The sequence below is a fragment of the Haemaphysalis longicornis genome, unplaced genomic scaffold (genome assembly GCF_048455015.1).
Source record: "Haemaphysalis longicornis isolate Haplotype H1 unplaced genomic scaffold, Haemaphysalis longicornis Haplotype H1 scaffold_7, whole genome shotgun sequence".
In the NCBI taxonomy this organism is placed as follows: Eukaryota; Metazoa; Arthropoda; class Arachnida; order Ixodida; family Ixodidae; genus Haemaphysalis; species Haemaphysalis longicornis.
This window is the reverse complement of record NW_027526422.1, coordinates 11,996,298-12,019,668: the sequence shown is the minus strand read 5'-3', so window position 1 is coordinate 12,019,668 and position 23,371 is coordinate 11,996,298. Positions and strand designations below refer to the sequence as shown.

The following is a 23,371-nucleotide window of genomic DNA, read 5'->3' as shown; positions in this document are numbered from 1 at the left end:
ATGGCTTTAGGGCCTAAGAGTGAACAAAATAAATGCGAATCATCTATTCATGTGTTAATGCGGTCACTTATTTGTCTTTCCCATACTTGAGCCGAAAGTTCGTCCACCTGGTATTTCTTCTTGATATCTCCGCAGTTTTGGTTGGCAATGTGGCCACTTTTTTTCTCGTTTTTCGCACCTGACCCGAAAGACCGCCCAACTCGTATTTTTCGCTTGATATCTGTACTTCGGGTGAGTGTTCTTTCTTAGTTTTGTGGTATGCATATTGTTAGACAATGATGAATCTCATGCTGCTGAGCCAGAGGACACGGGTTTGATCCCACCTGCGGTGGTTGAGTTTCTGTAGAACACAAGGAGTAAAAATGCCCGTGTGTCAAGAATTCAGCGCACATTAAAGATACCCAAGTGGTCAAAATTAATCTGGAGCCCTCCACTATGACGCGCCTTAGCCAAGGTGTAGTTTCGGCGCAGCAAACCTGCAAAATTTTGAAAGAAGATGGTGGGCAAACAAAACTTTGGGCAAGGTATTGGCCTCAGTCTGGTGCTAGTGTTTCGGCAAGAAGACTTGCCTTTGTCAGCCCTATCTCTTACATGTGTAAACATAAAAGAGTATCTGTGGTGCTTGCAGGACTCATCTCGCGCAGCTAATGTCCATCTGCTGGCAGCGAAGAATGTGGTCCGCCCACAGCTGTCTTTCCGCGACAAGGTGGACAACAGCAACACGCCCTTTGTGCCTGTGCTCAAGGACAAGCCCCACTCCCTCAAGCCCCTCGCACTCCTTCCCGAACGGGCCGCTGATGGGAGCGAAAGGTGGGCACACCACAGCCTTTGCGCCTTGGCTGTAGTTGCAGCTTGGAAACATAGCATTGTGTGTGTCCTTAGGATAAGAGACAGTTGGCCTTGCTTCCAAAGGGAGGCTGCCCAGGGACAGGCATTTGTGCAGGCATCTGAGGTTTACTACTGAAAAAAAAAAAGTGTGAGAAATGCTGTGGAAAATTTGCCTTCACTGAAAAGCTGTTCCTTCTTGCCTGAGATTGGGTAAACTTCTAAAAAAATGTTTTTTTTTTTTTGAGGCTTTGTTTAAAGAAAATGCCACTCTGCAGGATTACTCATTGATCAGGCAATAATTTCTGCTGCAGGCGCATTGCTGTGGCAAAAAGAAGAAAAAGGACCAATGAGAGAGAAGAAAAAAAGAACAAATGGGCCGAGTTATAGCTGAGTTGCAGCTATTATAAAAAGGAACAACGCTTGTTGTTCCTCTTTCCTTTTTATAGCTGCAATAAATTCGTAATACTGATGCCTTTATGAACAAGGATACTTTTGAATATGGTGTAAATACACACCTGCTGGTAAAGGTTTCACATCAAGTGCTGCAACAAACTTATTTAGCCTCCAACCATATTCAGGGGTGGGACAGCTGCACCGGTTGCGCCAATGAGCGCAAAACCTGTTTACCTGCGCCATCCTGCATCGAACCGCCCCTGTTGCGCCGAACTCCTTTATCAGCGCTGTTCTGTGCCGCTGTGCCTGAATTGTGTCGCGAGATACGACCGCCATGATGTCCCATGCCCGAAAATTTCGCTGAAACGTCGTGTTAGGCTATGAGCGGCTATGGAAATTGGCTTTGGCTTATCCGTAGGGCCTCAGGCACAATGTGCGTTCTCCGCCTTCTATTTGGATTTCGTTGTCTCGGATTTGTGTGGTTTTATTTGCCAGTGTCGGCCGCTGTGCCACAATTGATGATGGAACGTGACCAAGTGCAAGTAAAATGTTTTAACAGTGAAGGCTGTTTGAGCTGGGGGTTGGGCCAGCAAACGTATGCAGAAAAAACCTCGCCCAGCTATGACATCGTGCGTGCCAGCACCACTCGACCTTTGAGAAAACACACTGTTCGGTGTTCATGGCGAGGTCTCTTACATTCTCCTGCCAGTTCATGCGCGTTCGCACCTCAAGTGGGAAGCACAGAAATGCTCGGGCTATGAACAGAAGAGTGCCACTCCCGAAGGAGGAGAAGCGCAGTGCAAAAGCCGCCGTGTCTCTACTTGAGAGCAGATGCGACGACTTCAGTCCAATCCCAAATGTTGTGGCGGAAAGTTGCAAACGTCAGCAGGTTGCAAAAGATCCGGAGTTATGAGCTCACGTACATTGTACATACTTTAATGACCGAGTGTTCATCGCTCTTTGAGGTCTAACGATGACACCGCGCAGGAAATTTGACCGAGTCTCGAAGCATAACCACACAGAAAACTTGGCTGAGTCTCCCAGCATAACCACGCATAAACTTAGCCTAACCAAGAATAATCTTGGTAAGAATAACCAAGAATATGCCAGCTTTGCTGTTTGCCCAGCCTTTGCGCCACTAGTGCGAAGCTGCTACAATTTTTTATGTCTCATTGCAAACAGATAGAATAATATTCACATGAAAGGTCCTAGTTGATAGGAGGTGTAGTTGACAATTTTTGATAATCCGAGCTTTGCGGCCTACAACTTTTCATAGATGCGTGTATTGAACAAACAAGGTCTTGGATGCTTTGTCCTTGCTTGTTAATTGGTTAGCTGTTGTTGTGAGGTAATTGCTCATTTTTGCCTGTGAACTTTAGGGTTAGCTTTGCTTATGTGGAGGATGGTCCAGCTTTAATTATGCCTTCTAACATGCTCTAGTTACATAGTCTACGAGTCTACGGTGTACTTCCGGCGACTCTCGCAACCCCGGTACGGGCGAATACAAAGCTGTGTTCAGCTTTGTGGGCACTGAAACCACTGTTCGATAGAAAAAATGCAAGCAAAAGGCTTGTTTTACGGAATGCCACCGTGAGATCGCTTGAACACTGCCGTTTACCGGAATGAAGCGAGGCCTGTTATCTGATTCCCTTCGATTCCTGGCGTGAGGTTTGAGCGGTGATAGAGCGGTGCTCTTGTTGGGACCAAAGGTTGATAACTCTGTATGTTGTAAACCCCAGATATAGTGCAAGAACTGCGTTCCTGGTTCGCAGTAGACTGTAGTGCATGTTAGAACTCCTGATATAGTTGATAGATAAAACTTAATTGGCAGGGGGCTGGCACAGGGGCGAGTAGGGAGGTTAGGGAGGCACCATAATGCTGTGAAACGGTGTTGCATCTGCTCCAAACATGCTCCAAAAATGCCTTCCTGGCTGCTCCAAGCCTGCTACAAAAGGCACTTTTGCCTGCTCCCAAGACTGCTCCCACACCCATGTGCCCTGTTCCACCCCTGATATGTCTTTAACGCGTGATTGTATTTTTATTAAAATCTATGAAAGTAGTGTTTTATTTTAGTACAGGCCATGGAGGAAAAAAAAGTAGGGGTGTGCGAATATTCGAAACTTCGAATATTCGATTCGAATTTTTTGGTATTCGATTCGATTCGAACGACACTTTTATTGTTCGAAATATTCGAACCACCTAAAACTAAAAAAAAAAAAAAAAAAATCAGAGCGTGTTTGTATCGGTGTTTATTTACAGTGGACTCTCGATGATACGATTCTGGGGGTGCGAATTTCGGGATGATACGAATTTCCGAAAGTCCCGGCGAAATTGCATCGTTTGCAATGGGAAAAATTTCGGCTGATACAAACGGACCTGCGCGGCCCGGCGGAAGATACGAATGAGCCAGCGAGGCACCCGACTGCCGAACGAGCAAGTGACGGCTCTCGCTCCCCTACTTGTCACTCTTTCTCCAGAAACGGCCGGGCTGTTGTTTTCTGCTCGCGAAAACGCTCTGCGCTCTGCGCACGCCCAACGCGCTGGCACCGCCGCGAAACCACCCCCACGCTGCGCGCGGCGCGGCCGGCGGCGTCAACATGGCGTCGGCTCCAGCCGCGAAGTGGCGCGGGCGCTCGAGCGACCGCTTCTAACCGCTCTTTAAAATGCGGCTCAAGGGAGACACGAAGTTGCTTGTGCGGTAAAGGAGCTGATAATGCATGCGAAAACGGTACTATAAAACATCATCCGTGCCGCTAGTAAAAGCGCCCATAAAATATTTGCTGGGGTGCTAAGCCTAACCATCTCCGGCGGAGCCAAGCCGGCTGTCTCGATCTCATCGCAAGTAGTCAGGCTCCTCCATTCTGCCGCGCGCGTCGTGCGTCATTTTCTGACCGAGGTAGGCGCTACCGCGGGCGCGAAATCGTCGATGTGGGCGTGAAAATACAACGCTCGCAGAGCCGAGGCGAGCGAATCGCGTGCAAAAACGCACCATGCGGTTCACGCTTGGCACGGGGGTTAAAAAAAGCAGAAAAAATCACGAATTTCTTCACGCGAAAGTCGGAAAAGAAATAAACAAAAACTTTTTTCAGCGCTAAATTTTTTTGTCTGTTGGTTCATACGAATTTCGGATGATACGAATATTTTTCGCAGTCCCGCGAGATTAGCATCATCAAGATTTTACTGTATCAGCGCGCGGCAATGTGCACGGGCTCGGGCATGCCAGCCACTAGTGTCTCAAGTGAGCGGCTGTTTTCGGTATCTGGTAAAGTGGTACGAGCAGGAGGTTGTCACTGCTCCCCGAACATGTCGAGCAGTTAACCTTTCTCCATGTTAACATTTACGTGAGTGCAGACCTTAACCTGTTGAGTGCAATGGTATTGTGTAACTCCTAATTTTACTTTGTGTGATTTGTTGTGCAATAAAGTTGCAGTTTTTGTCTCTAGATGGGGAAAACATTAATTTTGCAAAAAACAATAAGTATTCGTATTCGAAAAATATTCGAAAAATATTCGATTCGATTCGAACTATGTTTTTATTATTCGAATTCGCTTCGAAATTAAAAAATTGATATTCGCACACCCCTAAAAAAAAGCTTAGGAGAGGCCCCCAGCTATCCCCGCGCATTGGCAAAAGTGTGGAGGAAGTCACGTGTTTTCGGCGGCCATTGGAAGTCGCGTTAGCAACGGCGTCCTAGCAACAGCCCGCCCGCCGTCCGCCAGTCATGGAGGAAAGGCAGCGCCTGCCTTGTCGTCCGATTGCGAAGATTGCTGCTTCGCTTTGCTGCGCTGTGGTCTTGCGGAACTCTAAAAGGATGCTGCGAGTTGCGACAGCTGCGCCGATGTGAATATGTCATTTAATTTCTACTTGCAAGTGCACCTTGTACCGCTTCAAGCTTTTGCTCCGGTCGCGATCACGACGCGCCTATTGAAGTGCAGATATCGTGAACGCGCCGTCCCGTCGTACGTGCGGACACCCAACAAGTAGATTTTCGGGAAGTGATACACGGTGGGCAGTGCGTAGGCGACTTGCAACCGAACGATTCGCAACTGAATTTTTTGGTTATCGCCGCTGCATGTAGTTTGCTAGGCCGGCGATGCGCGGCAGTGCCTTTTCAAAATTGTTACAAGGTAGAGGATTCCCGGTTGATATAATTCCATCGTCCTATTACCTTGGTAGGTGTCGGTCTGTTGGCTGGAAGAGTGTTGGATCTGGAATCTGTATCTTTTTTGTGGTCTCGCTCTGGATTTCGCTTTTCAACGCTTCAGACTGCGAGGTTATAACCTCGCAGTCTGAAGCGTTAAAAAGCGTTCATACACTATAGTGTATGAACGTTTTCAGCTCATATCACCTTGAATTTATTGACACTGAGACAAGTTGAAACTTTGCGAAAAAACGTTTATTGACGCCACCCACCCTCTCTCTCTTTTTTTTTTTTTTTTTTGCTCAATAAAACGTTTTGCTTACTCCTCCTCCTGCGCCTCCTCCTTCGCAAAAAATTCTATCGAAGGCACGCGAACAACGTTAAAACACTCCACAATTTTTTGGCTTGAAATCTGCATGAAGTGCTGCTTACCTATATATATAGAACGGCCGTTTAATTGACTAATCTCTGGGATTGCCAAACTGCAACGCAATTTAAACTTGGGCACTTTCCAGTCCGGTAGCCGCACGGCGTTCGCCCACTGTTTCCGGCGTTCTCCATCGCTTGGGAACCTATAAACGGCGGCGATTGCAAACAAAGGATGAATGCGCACCAATGTACAGCAATACTAGTCAGCGGAATGATGCACTCACCGGTGGAAAGTGACGCCCAATTCCTTGGGTACCGATCGCGACTTGCAGCCTGGCACCGAGCATTGCGGCATTGTTAGAGCGAGCCGCTTCGCAAAACTGCTGCGGCCACACTGAAGGCCGTGTAACCGCGCGTTTAGGTTCACGGTCACGCTCTGCAAAATGGCCTTCTACCTGCCTATCAGCTGATTACCGCCGGCTCGGCGCTGGCAGATGCAGACGACAAGAGAGGCGATACAGGAGGGAGGAGGCGGAGAAGGTGCACCGAGAGAGAGGGAAAAAGAGTCCGCCATTCGACTTACAGAAATGGCGTTTCCGGCTGCGCTGGGTGTGACGTCAGGGCCTCTCCTAAGCTTTTTTTTCCTCCATGGTACAGGCCATGTATTCAGAAGCTGCTTTTAAATAACAATTGCTAAGTCAATGTAGATGCATTGGACTAGTATGAAGTTCTTCTGTTGTCACTAGTGTTAGGTGCAACAGAGTGCAGGTTTTTCACATAACGTTTTCTTTCGCAACATTATTTTTGTTTTCTGAAAAACAGCCTCTTTTTAAGCGTGAGAACAGCATCACTTGCTTAATTGAGCAAAACACAGTCATATCTCACACCTACTAACATAGCATACTTAAATATAAAAGTAAAAAGGAGAGCTCCTCACTAAGCTAATCTACAAGGGTTACGTATGTTTTACCAAAATCAGCAATTGTTTGTATTCACCAACCTTTTCATTATGGTATTTTGCTAACTTGTTTCAGGTGTCATAGGTCAGTTCTTCCGACAATTAAAAAAAAGCATCATTTGGAAAAATGTCCTTGTGACATTAATGTTTGCAGCTATATTGCAGTGGTGAATGCACAGATGAGAGGGCCGGTTGTGCTATGGAATGGAGTTGTAGTGTTGTAGCCCAGCATGATGGAAGTGTGCTTCTCTGGCTGGCAGCAGCCCTTGTCAAAAGTCCTGCTCTTGCAGCTACGGCCATCCCTACGAGTGGGAGATCGATCACTTCCAGCCTTCCAAAGAACAGCTGGAGGCACCCACTGAAAAGGTGAGGGCATCGCATGGTCTGTGCTTCCTAGTCTCTGCTAGTTTTCTCAATTTAACCACATCACTTTGAAAAGAAAGGTTCACATATCATCTCTAACCGTTGTTTTAGCAGCTGCAGTAGAACTCCGTTGATACTTTCCCTGTTTCTCCCTCACGTTTTTTTTTAAACGTATCAACGAGGTTCTACTGTATATGCCATGACAGACTTTTTCTTTGAACAAGGCCACTGAGAATCGCTTATCTGATTGAGCAGCTAAAGGCTATGATTTCAGGGGGCAATGTTTTATGCAGTAAAGGCCTCACGATTCTTAGCTGCTCTATATACTTTTTGTTTATAGTGCTTCCATTGGGGTAGGCCTGGCATTAAAGAGGCTGGTGTTTTGGTACCTCGGAGTATCTTTTCACTTTGACACGAGAAGCATGCTCTAAACTGGACCAAGCTTGATGTGGTGCAAGCGCATCCCCAGGAAAGTGCAGCTGAACATGACCATGACCATTGCCATCTCACCATTTCGCGGGTGTCACTATATGCAATTTCTTCTTGTCTACAGTGCCTAGGAATGGGCACCGGTGTGATGAAAATGGGACGTTAACACTGTGTCTCAATCTCAAAGCCACTGCATCATGATAAGCAATTCAGCTTGAAAGAAAAGAAAAAGAAAATACTTGCATTTACATGGTGTAGGGTGTGCATCAGAGTTTCGGTACTATGCCTGTTGAGGTTTTCTTTTGGCAACCTCATACTATGCAAGGCACTAGAAACCACACGACCCATACACTTCTCACAGCTATACAGGCAACAGATTCCACTACACCCTTCGTACTTTTTAGGAGATGGCCCCACTATTACCCACAAGCGTACTTTTAAGTTACTTAGCGATGTCAAGTTTCTGTACCTCATTACTTACCATGCATGTGGACACCCTGGCCCTTTACACCAGTCATCTACATTGTCTTTTCTGTCGTTTCACGTATATTTTTAGTTAAATGTTTCCTTTTGCTATCACTTCGTCCTCATAAAACAACTTTTCCTTGGCGCTCTTTGCCCTTAGTCGGCCTTGCGCCATAAAAATCCAATCATCATCATCATCATCATCATCAGAGATTTTGTTTTTCGGTGTTGTCTAGTTACAAACTCTTATTACCTTTTCTGTATGCTGAGGCAGTGCCAATGCAGCAACATGCAGAGGGGGGGATAAAAATGCCTGCCTCTTTCTCAAGCCACACAGACACTTGAAAACACTCCACCTGATTTCTTACTGAGGGACAGAAATGCGAGGGGGTCAAGAAGAGTTATTGTTGTGCATATGCACAGTCTATCTAGGCTTGATGCTGCCCACTGTAGCTTGAGTGCACTTACGTTTCTTTAACTCTCATTCTATGGCGAGGGTGCTGTGCGACTTTTTCAGAAGACGTACTCTCGGGATAAGGAGAGCTGTTGTCTTGTGAAAGCTGTCGGCAGTTGTCACTGGCTGCAACCTCTGGGATTGTGGCAGTACGCCGAAATACGAACTCACTGTGCAGACAGGAAAAATTTCTGGGCCCTTGCTTGTACAGTAGAATAGGACACTGCCAGTTTTTCTTTGGGTATATCAGTTTTGTATTGTGCCGGGCTTGATACGGGGCACAGAGGCAAGAAAAGAGAGTTGGGGTGGGGGGGGGGAGAGCTGGCAAACCCATGAAAAATCGCCATTGCCATGGTCACTTGCCTGTTGCAATATCTGTGACCCGCTTCTTTGCAGAGGTGGCCCCCACCCCTGGATGAGACACCTTTCACCCTTGTGGAGACGGTGGAGCAGTTGCAGGAGATGTGTGCTGCCCTGTCTCAGGAGGTCGAGATTGCTGTCGATTTGGAGGTATTACACAGCTGTTGTACCCCTGAATGTCGAGGTTTAGTTTGGTTTGCCTGTTGAACTTTCAAGAGCTACTGAGTTCTGTTTTTCTACATTGGTCAGAATGGTTGTTGCAGTATCAGCTCTTCTTCAACCTTAGTTTCCCTTACTTTTGGGGAAGCCTGTACTGTTGAAATTTCATCCTGCAACTCCTTTTTTCTTTTCTTTTCTGCATGTCGTTACTGTCTGACTGACTGAGCTCATGGGTGCCTCCAGAAGCTTTAAAAATAAAAGCAGAAACTCATGAGATTCATAAGATTTGACGGACCAAAATTACTGGTTTTAAGGTGTTTCCTTAAAAAAAAATAACCATCCTTAGCCTCCTCACCAAGTTTAGCAGTGAAACTGAATTAACTCAACCTTGTATTCAAGGTGCTGGGGAAAGGGGAATCTGCACCTCCCCCTGAAGGCACCCCTGCCATGTGAAGACACCCCTGCTACTGTAGGAAAGCCCACACATTCTACAGGAAGGAGGTCCTTGACTCGAAAAACAGCCGAGTGCTGAAGCAGGGGGTGTGCAGAGACAGAATGAAAGAAAGCTCGTCAGAGGCGTCCTGCAACTGAGCCTGGCAAGCTGAAATTGAACTGCAATGCACCCTGTTAAACGCAGAGCAACCAATTCCTTGGTAGTTAGTTTGATGCAAACTGTTTCAATTTTGTGGAGGGTGAGGAAAGAGCCTAATCAGAGCTGCCAGTGCCCTATGGGTTGTCTCCCGCCTCTGCTGTAAAGATGCCTTTAACCCTGTGCTCGGAGCTCCAATTTTATCATTTATCATTTATCAGTGCTAGCGGCACTACGATGGGTTCTATCAGCTGTGTTGCACACGCTCGGTTAGATTACTCTGCCGATTCAACGAATAATCGTAGGGGAAGTGTGCTGTGACTTACCCCCCTCCTGTCTCCATGTGTGTGCAGCACCACTCGTACCGGAGCTTCCAGGGCTTCACGTGCCTGATGCAGATCTCGACGAGGAGCCACGACTACATTGTGGACACCCTCGCCTTGCGCCACGAGCTGCACGTGCTCAACGACGTCTTTGCCAACCCCAAGATCCTGAAGGTCCGCCTTGTTTTCCCCCTTTTTCTCACCCTCTGTGCTGGCTTGCATGACTTTCTTCTAAGCCCACTACTTATGTCTCTATTACAGGCTGTGGGGACAAAATAATCTCTGTGCTAGCCCTCCTAACAGTGGGAATTGAACAAAAAAGCAGGAAACAGCAAAGACGAAGGCTTTGTCCTGTTTGTTTATTGCTTCAGTGCAAAGTACCTTTTAGAAGGCTTATACTGACTGAACTAGACCAACTAAACGAGAAAAAATTCTTTTAGGCAGGGGTGATGTGCTCCCAACTACCGAGCCCAATGCCAGGCTATACCCAGCACCACAGTTGTGTACAGTCGAGCCCACTTATAACAGCCGCAGTTATAACGAATTCTCAATTATGACAAACGAATGCAGCATGACCGCCACGGCATGCATTGAGGCAATGGCATTTTGTTTCAAATATAACAGACTGGTGCGAGAGTGCAACTCGGGAACAGCGAACAATTGACCATCGCCCGACCATGCCTGGTATTCGCAGTTGCCACTTGATCGGCTTTCCGCGAACGCGAAGCATGAAATGAGAAGCGTGAGGATCACCCTTTTTCAACAGAACTGATCGCAGCTGGCAAAAGAAAGCCAGGGGGAAAGAAACTGCAAACAAAAAGAACGTCATCGTGGGTTCCTGCCCTCCCTCCCCCCCACTTCTACCGCAGGCAAACAGAGGAAGCACACGACAAAAGAGGGGTGTAGGGAGATAGGGGAAAAAAATACGGGAGACGACGGTGAACTTGCAGAAAGTTGGCGTTGGCACTGTGCCAACACCTGTGAGGCACACGCGTTTCTCCCATTCAACTTGTCTGTGGGCGGACAAATCGGCGGAACGGGTATTGTAGGGCCACAAAATTAGCTATGCATGGATGAGTTTCGGCAGTTCTGTTCATGCTCACTCGCGCTTTCCTCTCTAGTTCAGCCGAGAAAAAAGGGAGGAAAAAAAAAAGGGATTAAAGGAGCCATGAAGAGAAAACACAAGTTTGGTTCATTCGAAAGATTGCCTCGTTAGAACCATAACGACACCACTTATAACGCAAACTTCGCTCAAATAAGCTACATAATTAGGAAAAAAGGAAATGACCATGCGACCCACCAGCTCATTTTCTGCAACAGAACCTATGATGTCACTTGAGAATGCTCTGCGATTGGCGGAGGCCGGCAAAAGCAAACGCATGTTAGGCAGGGCTTACAGTTTGCATAGCGAGCTAAATGCCCGTGAAACATACTGCACATTCTTTTTATGACAAAGAACGGTGGAGTAAACGGTTGAAGTTCCGAACGAACAGCAAGCGTGTATGCCAATGCGTACGAAACTACCGTTGGCCGAGCTCGACATCTCGCCGTTGCCACCGTCGCGCAGACGAATTTTCGGGTTCAAGGCTCTTCGGGGCCAACGAACCGTCCCAGCACGCACAGCCGCGACCTTGCTTGGTATCGTAATCCCTTCACAGGAGGTTGGCCGTCATATCGCCAACCAGCAAAGGTAAAAATAGAAACAAGGGGAGTAAGGAACACAGAGCAGCAACGAGATAGTGCCACTTGTCGCACAGGTTTCAGTATGGAGGTCGTGTTGGCTTGCTGCTATCGTTACGAGCTCGTTTACAGTTTACGACTACTGAAAACTTCAGTTTGTTCGAGTACTTTACAATGAAATTTCGTTGCTGTGTTTTGAAATGCCCATGTAGTACTGGCCAATCGTCGAGGGAGTGCGACATCCCCGCCGGTGAGATCTCCTTTCATGTGCTGCCCAACGACGAACCTCGGCGAAGCAAGTGGCTACGTTTTGTGAACTTTGCAAATGGAGGAGAAAGAGAGCTAAAGGAAGTACGAGTGTGCTCGCTCCATTTCCGAGGAAGTGATTACGGCAGGGACCCGGACATGCTGGCGCTCGTCGCCGACTTCGCCAAAGCGCTCTGACCTTGGGGAAAAAAAATTGCTGTACACACCGCGCATTGACGCTCGAATCTTTCTGGTCGGAGCAGAGAGCTCGAGCGAACGGCTTTCCATACACGACACCGGCCAGCTGGCATAAGCGATACTGCTACTGAAATTGAACTATCATTAACCGTAATAAAAATACGGCACATTCGAACCAGTCTGTATTCGTCCGTCGCGACGGGGCTGACGAGGCAGCGGTGCCGACGGCAGGGCGTTCGTCTGTTGTGGTTATCGCGGAATGGTCGCTTTCCCGTCCACCGCGTATCCCACAACTCTTGCCGCTCGTGCACTTAGAAGCATTGAGCGTTCAAGTGGTGTGAGGTTGTTAAATGCAAGCCCGAGCTCCACGGCGAGAGTTTTGTTCTCCGGATCAGGCGATTCCATGACTAGGGCTGCGGGTGCACTAGGTTTTACTAGTATTTTTAAAATGGCCGCCGTCTCGGTCGACTCCCGCGTGTGGGTGCTATATGGAGTCGACATACTAAGTATCTGTTTCATGGACCGGCTCATGTGACGCCATTGTTCACGTGACGAAATGTGCAATTTTAGCGGGAGATTTAAAATTTTGGCTTAAATTGCCTTATTTCTCAGTGAATAAAGCATCATTTGCTTCCGGGAAAGCGCTTGGGGTACATGAAACACCTAATCTTTCGAATAAAACAAACTTTTGTTTTCTCTTCATGGCTCCTTTAGCCTCGTCAGGCATTTTTTTTTTCTTTATCTTTGTCGCCCGAGTCCATACTTGTGCAAGAATTGTCTCGAATAAATGCAAACAAAACGCATGTCATGAAGCCGAAACATGTTGAGTGCCACTGAGGTGTCATTGGTTCTCTTAGGACATTGTGAATGATCGTATGCAGGGAGCAAGAAACTGCAACTTGGTTAAGAAGTTCAGTCTGGCCAAGTTGACAATCCCTACAATTTCTAAGGACAGAGAGAAGATCCTGAGCTCCAAGATCAATGCCGACCTGTCAATCAGGAAGTGCACTGGACCCAATGACAATTTATAGGACATTTATGCATATATAATGAGCTATTTTTCCGCTTGTGTAGCTTCTTTTGGGGCCGGGAGTTCCATTTTGGTGGGCAAGCGGTAAACTTCGCTTCATGGCTGCCGCCAGCGCCCTGTTATTTCCGCGCGCCATTCAGGCGATGTCCTTGGCCGCGTCAACACGCCCACTGAATGCATGCTACATTGTCACATGCAGAAAACACTTATTACACTTATAACGAACTTTGGATATGACGAAGAAATTTAGCAGGATTGTTGATTTCTTTATAAGTGGGCCTGACTGTAGTAGTACCAGCTATACTCACGTACAACTTGAGAACGATAACGGAAGTTGCCCCTGCACATCATCACCACAGCCAGCTTTTCCTCCACGCAAAGCAAAGAGTGTGTTACTGCGAGTATTTTGAATGGGACACGAGTCGTTTGTGGGATCATCAGACTTAGTTGGCTTATAAATCACTGCAGTGACCACAAACAAACCGGGTTAGAAAAGGCACACTATGTCTAGCACATACCGCAGTCTCTTCTCAAAATGTGCACCCGCATTGACGTTACGTGTCTGTCACCTTGGCAGAGTGGTACACCGTGTGAGCTGTTGCTGCTCTTAATTTGTACCCGAGTTAGACCACCTGTGCACACTGCTGCGAGGTGTGGGGCCGGTGGTCACCCGTCCCTCTCTGGTGGGCCTCAGGTGCTGCACGGTGCCGAGATGGACGTGCAGTGGCTGCAGCGCGACTTCGGCCTCTACCTGGTGGGCCTCTTCGACACGGGCCAGGCGGCACGCGTGCTGGGGCTGGCCCACTTCTCCCTGGCCTTCCTCCTGCGCCACTACTGCCAAATCGAGGCCGACAAGCAGTTCCAGCTCGCCGACTGGCGCATACGGTGGGTGCTGCACTGCTGAGCAGGAGCAAGTAGCTTGAAGCCAGAGTCACTCAACATACGCCTGTTGCAAAACTCCCCATGGGCCCCATGTATCAAAAGCCGGTCCCGGTTGGCCCCCCCCCCCCCTTCCCTGGGGGAAAACTGGGGCAAGGGGATTAGCCGGCCATCCACTTGCGGCTGCTGCCGTAAGTCATAAAGAAAGAACTGTGGAACCATAAGCGAACATTATCTAATTTAATGGTCCCTAATTTTAAATGCTAGGTGTATCAATAAAGTTGTGTTATTGAGTAAATGTTTAACAAAGTTGAGTTTCTGTTCAGTAGGTGCCTCTTCAATGCACTTGCCCCTCAGCTGCAGTGAAGCACAGATGCTCTCACAGCCCGGATTCTGTCGCGGAGTTTTGTAGCTGGTGTATGTCGAAGACCTGGCTTGGTGCAAGATGCACAATGAATGCTGTTTTCTTTCTCCCAGAACAATTCTTAGGATGTGGGGGGCTAAAAAGTGTTTATTTCTTGGGATATCCAAGGTAAGGCTTTATTACCTGGCAAATAAAGAGCACATACCAAACAACCTGACTCGCTCGCGGGGAGACAGTGGCTCCATTCGCTCGCTCAAGCCACGGGGACTCAGACTTTGATATCTGTCATACCGGTCGCGGGAAAGGGGGGGTTGTGGCTTCTTCTGCGACCGGTCAGGACCAAGTCTCTCAGCAGGGTCACGGCGGAACGCTCTCACAGGCCGCTTGATGGCTCGGGGGAGAGGAGGTGTCCCCCAACAGTTGTGAAAAGGGTGACGTGAGAGAAGGCAACGAGCTGGTTCTCTTTCCCCCGCACCCTCCGCACACGTTTGCGGCGAGCCGGTTCAGTGTGTCACATGGGGTCATGAAGGAGTCACGACTCATGTGACGCTCCAGCTGCCCAAAATAGCGGTTCCCAGCTCGCCAAAACATGTACGGACGAGGCGTAGGGACACCAGGATCCCCACATTCTCTTGCATGAGCGCAGTAAAATCAACGTCAATTTTTTTTTTATCGAATTTTCATAAGTAAACTTACCTGCACAATACAATCGGTGGTGTGTTAGTATCGTGCAAATACGGTAGGTTTTGTCTGCTTGTCCACATTATGTCTTGCTGCATACTTTTCTCTTGCTTATATTCTTGCTCTTTCTATTAGGGAATCCCTGTGTAGCCTATAGCTTGGGAACCTCCTTTAGAATAGTGTGTTATGTAACCTCTACTCGCACCTTTACAATAGACACTATCTTTTTTTGATATTCTGATTCAGCTGCCAATGGCAAGCTAGCTGGTCACCGCACAATAGTCCTGACGTTTTTTTTCAGTGGGAAAATTAAACAGATTGCCGAGCTGTGTCCTCTGATTTTGTCCAACTCCAGTTTCAGTAGTGCAGAGGAATTTTTTTTTGTTGAAGAATTGAAGCTTGCATTGCCCTTATGGAAACTACGCTTTGTGCTGTCAGCTACAAGTCCAAGACAGCCCTGATGCAGTGTAACTGAGATTGAGGTACTGCTTAGAGTTGGGTAGCTTCATAAAGCTGTGTGTTCTGCATTGGCAAAAATGTCTAACGTGAACGGAAGAACAACAATCAGAACTCCGTTCCAACAGTTTTCCTGCACCTATACCTGGCATTTGGAAGGCATCATCCTTTGAATAGTGGACCATCTTGGGCTAGTTTGTGACCGGGCACTGAAGAGTGAACAGTGCACATTTCTTGACAAGGACAAAGCGGAGAAGCGCAGCGCTTCTGTTGTGTGCTTCTCAACTTTGTCCTTGTCAAAAAATGTGCACTGCGCACTCTTCAGTGCCATGCTTCCCCAGTGGTTACACCCCTTGTTCCTTGTTACTATGTGTTACTTGTACTAATAAGTTGGCTCATATGGAGTGTTTGCTTAGGCTTGGACTGACCATAGAGTTTCATACTAATATATACTAGAGGGAAATCTGGCGCTGCATTCGCGTGCCGCCGTGGGTGGCGCCATTGCAGCTAGCGACGTTCCTCGCCTCCTTGGCTTGGTTAGCCACATGGCTTCTTTTTCGTCTTGAAGCCAAATCAACAAAAACTGGTAACATTGTTTTTTTATTCAGCTTGCGTGAACCTTCTAAATAATCCCTGGCACATACATCTTTCTGGAGGTTTAATTTTATATTAATAAAACAAATTCGATTGATCTTCTGCCGCAATATTGTTGCATTTTTGCAGCCAGAGGCGACTTTTCAGCCTGTTCGTGAGCCATGCCAAGGACAAGTGGAACGTGCCTTCCCGGTACATGACGGCACGCTCGCCGAAGTGCGGCTCCCCTAGATGGTGGCGCCAGATTTCCCTCTAGTGTATATTAGTATGAAACTCTATGGGACTGACGTCTTGGGCTAGGCTTAACCAAGCCGGTGTCGTCCCTTCTTCCCCTGTGGTGCACCCCAGGCCCCTGCCACCCGAGATGGTGCGCTATGCTCGGGGGGACACCCACTACCTGCTGCACGTGATGGACTGCATGAAGCGCGAGCTGGTGGACCGCAGCAACGAGACGGCGAACCTGCTGCGCTCGGTCTTCGACCGCAGCAAGCAAGTGTGCCTCCGGGTGAGTCTGCTGCTGCACTTGGGGTGGCCAGTGTACACTGGGAGCACCCTACCCTCTGCATTCTTCACTTTTGAATGGCTTGAGGCATCGTTTTAGGGGCCATGCAGGGGAAGGTGGGTTGTGAAATCTATGCAGGTGCTACCGCTGATGGCATCATTTTATAATACCCCTGGTACACTTGCGTCCGAATGTCATTTGCACCAAATGTCATTTGACTGAAATGCGAAGTTGTGCTGCTCCACTGGGTTTTGAAATGCCATTTGGCTCAAATGACATTTAAGCCAAATGAGCACCCAGAGAGACATTTGGGGCACTCGAATGCCATTTTTAGTACTCTCGTGCACAGCGTTCCAAGTCAGCATAAACAAATACATTACTGGCGTACTTAAAACAAACAAAATATTCCTAATTGTTGGACTTTGTTTACTTCTCGTTCACTTAAATCATGATATCAAAATGTAACGGTTCCATACTCTCAGCACTAGTGCGAGCTAGCGACAAACCAGTGTGACCAGACAGCACAGAACAGCACAAAAAACCGTGTCAAAGCTTACAATAATTATTATTCGATATCATTATAATGCCAAAGACTGCTGCTAAATTTCATTGTTGCATTACTGCATAAAAACAGAACTCGACAGCAGCAGCGCCTCGCAGCACGGCGAGGGATTGTTAAAGCTTTCAAATGCCGTCGAAATCATAGTGGAGCACGGCAGATTCTGAATGGCATTCGAAGCCGCCCGTTTGAGTCAAATGACATTTTGTTGAAATGACATTCGGACCATAGTGTAGCCGGGGTATTAGATTGCTTTGTGAATCTGCTCACGCTGTTTTGGAAGAGAGGGTTGAGCTGTCACGCTGATAGGTACAAAATGCTCCATTTAAATTCTGCGAGCAAAAGTCAAACCGCAGCATGTTTGTAGCATAAAAGTGCACTTCTCGAGTAACCTGCGAAGTGATTTCTCACCTGCCTCCAAACACGACTCCACCAAATCCTACACAGTGGAATACTTCAGTGCATTGTCTGTTGTGGACATGATGATCGATTGAGTGTCAAACTTTAATGACATTTCTGCTCCTTTTGGGGTGTCTGGTTACTCATAGCCAGAGTGAAAGTCTTAGCTTGGAAGCATGTGAGTACTGCTTCCTACCGACTTGTTGAACAACATATGTGCGTACGGAACCAAAGCTAGAGCCATTCAAAAACTTGCCAAATGGTGGTTGAGGACATTTTTAAATGATATAGTTCCTGCCAAGAAACTAGTTTTTCTTCAAAAAATAAGTGTGTGGATTGTCTGCAGACTCCAAAGCGTTCGAATTCATTTAAAATTATCAGTGATGAGCAGAGCCCGCACAATCCTATTCTCCCAATATTCATATGTGCCACATTTTCCACCAAAACAATCATGGGCCGTGGTTGTAGAGTTTCATCGCATTTAAAATCAGAGGGTGGCAGCAGAGCGTGCTGCCGTCCTGTGATGGGAGACACAGCTGCTTATTTCTGGTGCCTGATTCCATCACACGTCACTTCTCTTGCGAATAACCTGGTTATATTTTGGAATAGGGTGCAGGTCAGAACTCTCTTTCTCATTCATTCATTGCTGCTACTCATTCCGTAATGGCGGGCACCACCCTCTTGCAGCGCTACGAGAAGCCGAGCTACCACGAGCAGAGCTACCTGGAGCTGTACCGCAAGAGCCGCAAGTCGTTCAACGGGCGGCAGCTCTATGCGCTGTGCCACTTGTACACCTGGAGAGACAAGATCGCCCGCCTGGAAGACGAGAGCACCGGGTCAGTACACCCTTCCCCCCCCCTCTCTTTTTATCAGGGAGGGGGACTTTTGGGGAGAAGAGGTGGATGGGTGTGTCAGTTGGGGCCTAAAAACGTGGCTAGTGCCCACCTGTGTTCCCTTTCCTGCTTTTGTTTACTTGCTCTAGTAACTGTGCTGTGTTGGCCTTAGTTCAGGGGGATTTATCTTTTGTGTGTGTGTTATTAAGCCACTGACTCGGTTGCTCCAAAATATCAAACAAGTTTATGTGGTTTGTAGCCTATTCTATCAAATACCAATTTTAGTTGAATACAATTTTAATTGTTGTGTCTGCAAAGAAACACAAATGTGGCTAACGCCTTTGGCAGGGCAGCAAGAGCTATGTAAGTACAGGCCAACTTCACGATGATAATTACTGGAGTCTCTTTATCCAAAGTCTTCAGTCTGTTTTTTTTTTTTTTTTTTCCTGATTTTAATGGGTATTGTTTGGCACACAGAGCCTTTCAAGCTATTTTGAAGTAATTGAATGTGGGAATTTTTTCAAATATTGATTGAGCACAAGGACCAATAATTGAGTAACTAGCTACATCTATAAAGGTTTCACAGGTTGCGGTAGTTTCTTAGGCTACCTTTATTTTCTTTAGGATGTCTTATGTTCAATAATGCTGCCTTACTTTTACGCAGATATGTGTTGCCAAACCACATGATTCTGGAGATATCCGAGATTTTGCCGAGGTGAGTGGTTTGGTGTCTTATCCTAACGCAGCAATTTGCTTGCCGTGAAATTTTTTTTTTAATTTTTGTTTTTTGTATAACCTTCATGAACCTTTGCAGGCAATGTGTAATGTTAAATTAGTTTGCCCCTCTTTACAGGTGAGGTTCAGGATGTTGTAATGTTTCACATGGATGGGTCAAACTTGTTTCTCATGACTTTTTACTTGTACTCCGATGCAAGGATATGTTACCTTCTTACACGCCGCTTCATGCCAGTCTCAAAGCAGTGGTGGCTGTCAAGGTAGTTTTGGGATTTGCTTGACAGTGCTGTGAAAAGCATCAAAGTGGAATTTTAAGGTCATAGGTTATGTAACTGTTTGAGCACCTAAAGAATGCTGGGAAATGAATTCCATGGAGTCGAACACAGTAGCAAGTTACCTAAACATTCCACGCGACCAGTTTCCCAAGGATTAGATTTGTATTAGTTGTGATCCTGCATTCAGAATGCAGCGGTAGAGTGGGCTACCTTTGATGTAGTTTTACAGGTATTATAGGCAGATGGAATTTAGTAGGTGCAAATATGTTGTCACCCGAGTGCTTTTAACCCTTTGAGGGTCACGGCCGTACATGTACGGCATCGGCAAACACTTTCAAAATGGTCAATGATGTACATGTACGGCATCGCTTGTATCTTTAAAAAGCGTGCCTTATTTCGCCAACTTATCGTGCTTGGCATGTACTGCCACACTTCGGAGATACGTCAAATTATTTTCTTGCGCCGATGGCTCTTTTTATTTTTTTATGATTTACTTCAGCGGCGTGCCGGCTATCACTTGCGCATGAGCTATCGAGGGGGCGCGCTGGGTATCGCCCACCGGGCGCCCGGGCGCCTCTCGCTTCTTGCGCCTGCCACAGGCCAAGGTTGCCTGTGAAAATGATGAGGCTCTTTTCTCGTTTTTATTGTATTTTATGAGCGGTGCGCCGTCTATCGCTCCCGCATTCGGCGGCGCGCGCCCGCGAAACTGATGTCTATCTGATTTTGATTCACTCAAAAGGTGCCGGCTTGTTACTCTCTCGTTTTTATTTAGAATTTTATTGTGTTACTCATGAATAAACCACATATATGTAACAACACAAACAATTTTTTTGTCAGTTTATGGTCACCCTAAAAAATTTACGATAATTTTTTCTCGAAATAGATTCATCCGAAGAATATAAATCAGCAATAAAAAAAATCGACCCTGGGGGGTCACATTTGGCGAAAACATTCGACCCTCAAAGGGTTAAGCAAGGAAGTCATAATGTTCCTAAACTTTTGTCACCTAGCTGCTGGGGAAAGGGGGGCAGCTATAAGCTCAAAAGGTGCATTGTATTGCTTTAGTTGGTGACAACAGCACTTTGTTGGTGCCACTATCGCAAGGTGGCAGCGATTCAAAGGCAGCCACCATTTGTGGGAATTTAATGAGACTTTTTTATATCTTCATGTGAACCAGGCCTATGCTTACGAACTTGTAGACTGACCTCAGATTTGCGGTGGAGCTTCAGTTGGTTGCCTTGGTGCAATTGCCATATGAAGTTAGTATGCGTGAACATACTCTCATAAACACTTCCTCTTGATTTGATTGATTGTGGGGTTTAACGCATTGACGCAACGCAGGCGATGAGGCGCGCTGTAGTGGAGGGCTCCAGATTAATTTTGACCCCCTGGGGATCTTTAATGTGCGCCGAAATCTCGTGCACACGGGCGTTTTCGCTTTTTGCCTCCATCAGAAAAGCGACTGCCGCGGCCGGGACTCGAACCCACATCCTCGCGCTCAGCAGCGCAACGCCTTAGCCACTGAGCCACCGCAGCAGGTAAACGTATCGTCTGAGTCAACTTAACACAGTTTCTCACAGTGTACAACTTCAACTTCTTTGCCAAAGCTCAAGTGTTACCATTTACAATCACAGTAGGCTTGTGCAAGACTACGCGCAATTGGCTTTGCTCCGTATCTTCTTCATTACGGTATGCAAAGGTGGTAATTTAGAACTGTTTGTGGTTTTCCCCAGAGGCAAAGGGAGCCGCTTTAGGGTTTGTTGGGGCACGTCAGGTGCAAGATGTGGGGAGTGCCCAACTCCTCCTCTTGTGTGGGTTCTGCACTCGCTTGCAGGGAGCAGCAGGGCATCGTCGCCTGCTGCAACCCCTGCCCTCCCCTGGTGCGGCAGAACCTGAACGAACTTCACAGAATCATCCTGAAGGCTCGGGAAATGCCTCTCAACCAGAAGGTTCGCCTGCCCTCGTCACTAACTTCCCCATGAAGCGTTGTGCTACTTGAGGGGCCACCTTTGCACATTCACTTACGCCGTCCCAATCTTACCCTGATAACCTTTTTTTGAGGGTCTAGGGGTTATCTCTGCATTACTGCATTTCAGGAATAGCACATTCAAGCTGTCTGCATTAGCTGAAGGTTCTTGCAGCCTGCAGCGTATTTTGTCGGTAACAATCACTGATGCACCTTCATGTTGTGCCTACATTTAAAGCCCTGTTTGCAAGACTGGGAGGTGTTTTGTGACTATTGTGTTCAACCTAATTTGGAAAAACTGTACAGTGGGCTCTGTCAAGAACATTAACGTTTGCATTGTACGTCGAGATTTGGCAACAGCTTTCAATGTGTGGGAAGTTGTGCATTGATGTAGTAAATTTTAGTTGTAACTGAATGACCATGCCATTTGCAGCTTTTTTCTAATGACAAACAGTGCTTTGTATGTTAAGAAATAATAGAAGCGGACATTCCTCTCCTGTTCTCCTTCCATTTGTAAATGGCTGGATAGCTCGTCACAAAGTGGAAAATGTGAGCTTTTTCTTGCCTGCACCAGCCAAAAGAGAAGGTGCAGAAAATACTGCACTGAAGTCAGGGTGAATGAGGTTTATGGTCGGCTAGTGTAGCCAATTGTGGTGTTAATGTCTGACTTTTACCGCTGGTAGCCATACATATGCAGGCTAGAAGTAAGTAGGGGCACTAGCAGTTGCCCGTGCAAATGTTTTGACTGCACTTTTATGCGAAGGTGAACTATTTAACCAAAACTGAAGCAAACCTTATTAAGTCGAACCCTCCAATAACGAATCCGCCAAGAAAAGCAAAAACTTTTGCTTTTGCGGGAATTTTGTTGCGTGAGAATAAAATATAAACGATATGAAAATCGCCTGCAACCCGACGCGAAAGTCAGTTGTATTACAGCAAGGTCGAGAACTGGGCTAGTCTCTCGTCCCGTTTAATTTGCGCTGGTAAATCATAAATGTCAGTTGTATTACTTTGCGAGCCTTACCTTGCAGTAACCTCACAGCTCAGCTCTCACACTACAAGAAGGGCTTTATTGCTAGCTGTGCGCACCTAAGAATGATCGAATCACATCAAATGCACCCAAAACATTCCACGGGTTCGCCTTCTCTGCACGTTTTCTCCCCGGTCTTTGGCACCGCGTATGTTCAAGCATGCAAGCGAAGTTTCATCTTCTTCTGTTGATGAACTTTACCGGACAGTGGCACCTCGTTGTTCCAATGCTGTCCACAAAACTAAGTGAGCACCACTTTGTTGACGTCGAGAAAGGCCACAGCCATCACTGTTTTGTTTTGCGCTTGTACGTTATTGAAAAGTGGAGTCCTTACTTTTCAAAATCGCAGAGTGAGCTGCAGGCAGTTCAAAACTCGTTGGCGCGATCCTCCCTTCGTCCATTTGGGCGACTGGCTTGGGCAATGATGGCCGCCTTATCTTGTAACGATAAAAACTTGCGCTTTTGATTGAGAGCAAACGTACCGATTGCCGCACACGTGTTCAGTGGTAGCCGGCCAGTGCAGCCCAAGCCAAAGATGGGCTGTTAGTCACCATGTGTCGCCCCCTGGTGGTATTGCTGTGAGGCTGCCTGCACAGCTGCCTGTTGCAATGTCTTTTATGTAAACAAATTTGGTGATGGCCATGCAAGTGCTCTGGCAGAAGTTTATGCATTTTGAGTGCGAAAAAAATGCATTTGAGCACTTTTTGCACACTGTTAGCCTCAAATGGGTCGATAAAATGCTGACCGGGCTTGCAGCGAATTTTGTTAACGCGGGGTCACTTTCCAAAAACATTTCATTGCCCAGAGATATGAAGTACATGGGGTTCCATAAGCGTTTGCCAGGGATCCGAAAATATTTTGTTTCTGCAGGAATTTCGTACTCGCTGGATTTTGTTATCGCGGTGTTTGACTGTACTGTCAGTGGTATCGAGTTTACTGGCTTTATAACGTTTGATAGCTGAAGTTTTTGTTTTTTAAACATGTGGTTAGCAAAAGTTTTTCATGCATTTAGTTTGCACTTGTAAAGGGTATGGGCAATAATATCTCTGTTCATGCTCTTTCACATTTTCGACATCGATAAACAACTGCCGGTGCGAATGGTGCAATTGTACT

The 23,371-nt window shown here is 46.9% G+C and overlaps 1 protein-coding gene across 1 annotated transcript in view; it reads left to right on the top strand.

Moving 5' to 3' along the window:
• Positions 1–23,371, top strand: part of Rrp6 (exosome component Rrp6) — a 45,591-nt gene that overhangs the window by 9,165 nt on the left and 13,055 nt on the right. Inside the window, exons 5-13 of the mRNA XM_077676006.1 lie at positions 629–810; positions 6,980–7,055; positions 8,797–8,910; positions 9,862–10,005; positions 13,680–13,870; positions 16,308–16,464; positions 18,107–18,255; positions 18,917–18,967; positions 21,097–21,211. Of these exons, the coding sequence (XP_077532132.1) occupies positions 629–810; positions 6,980–7,055; positions 8,797–8,910; positions 9,862–10,005; positions 13,680–13,870; positions 16,308–16,464; positions 18,107–18,255; positions 18,917–18,967; positions 21,097–21,211 (1,179 nt within the window). The remainder of the gene's footprint in view (positions 1–628; positions 811–6,979; positions 7,056–8,796; positions 8,911–9,861; positions 10,006–13,679; positions 13,871–16,307; positions 16,465–18,106; positions 18,256–18,916; positions 18,968–21,096; positions 21,212–23,371) is intronic.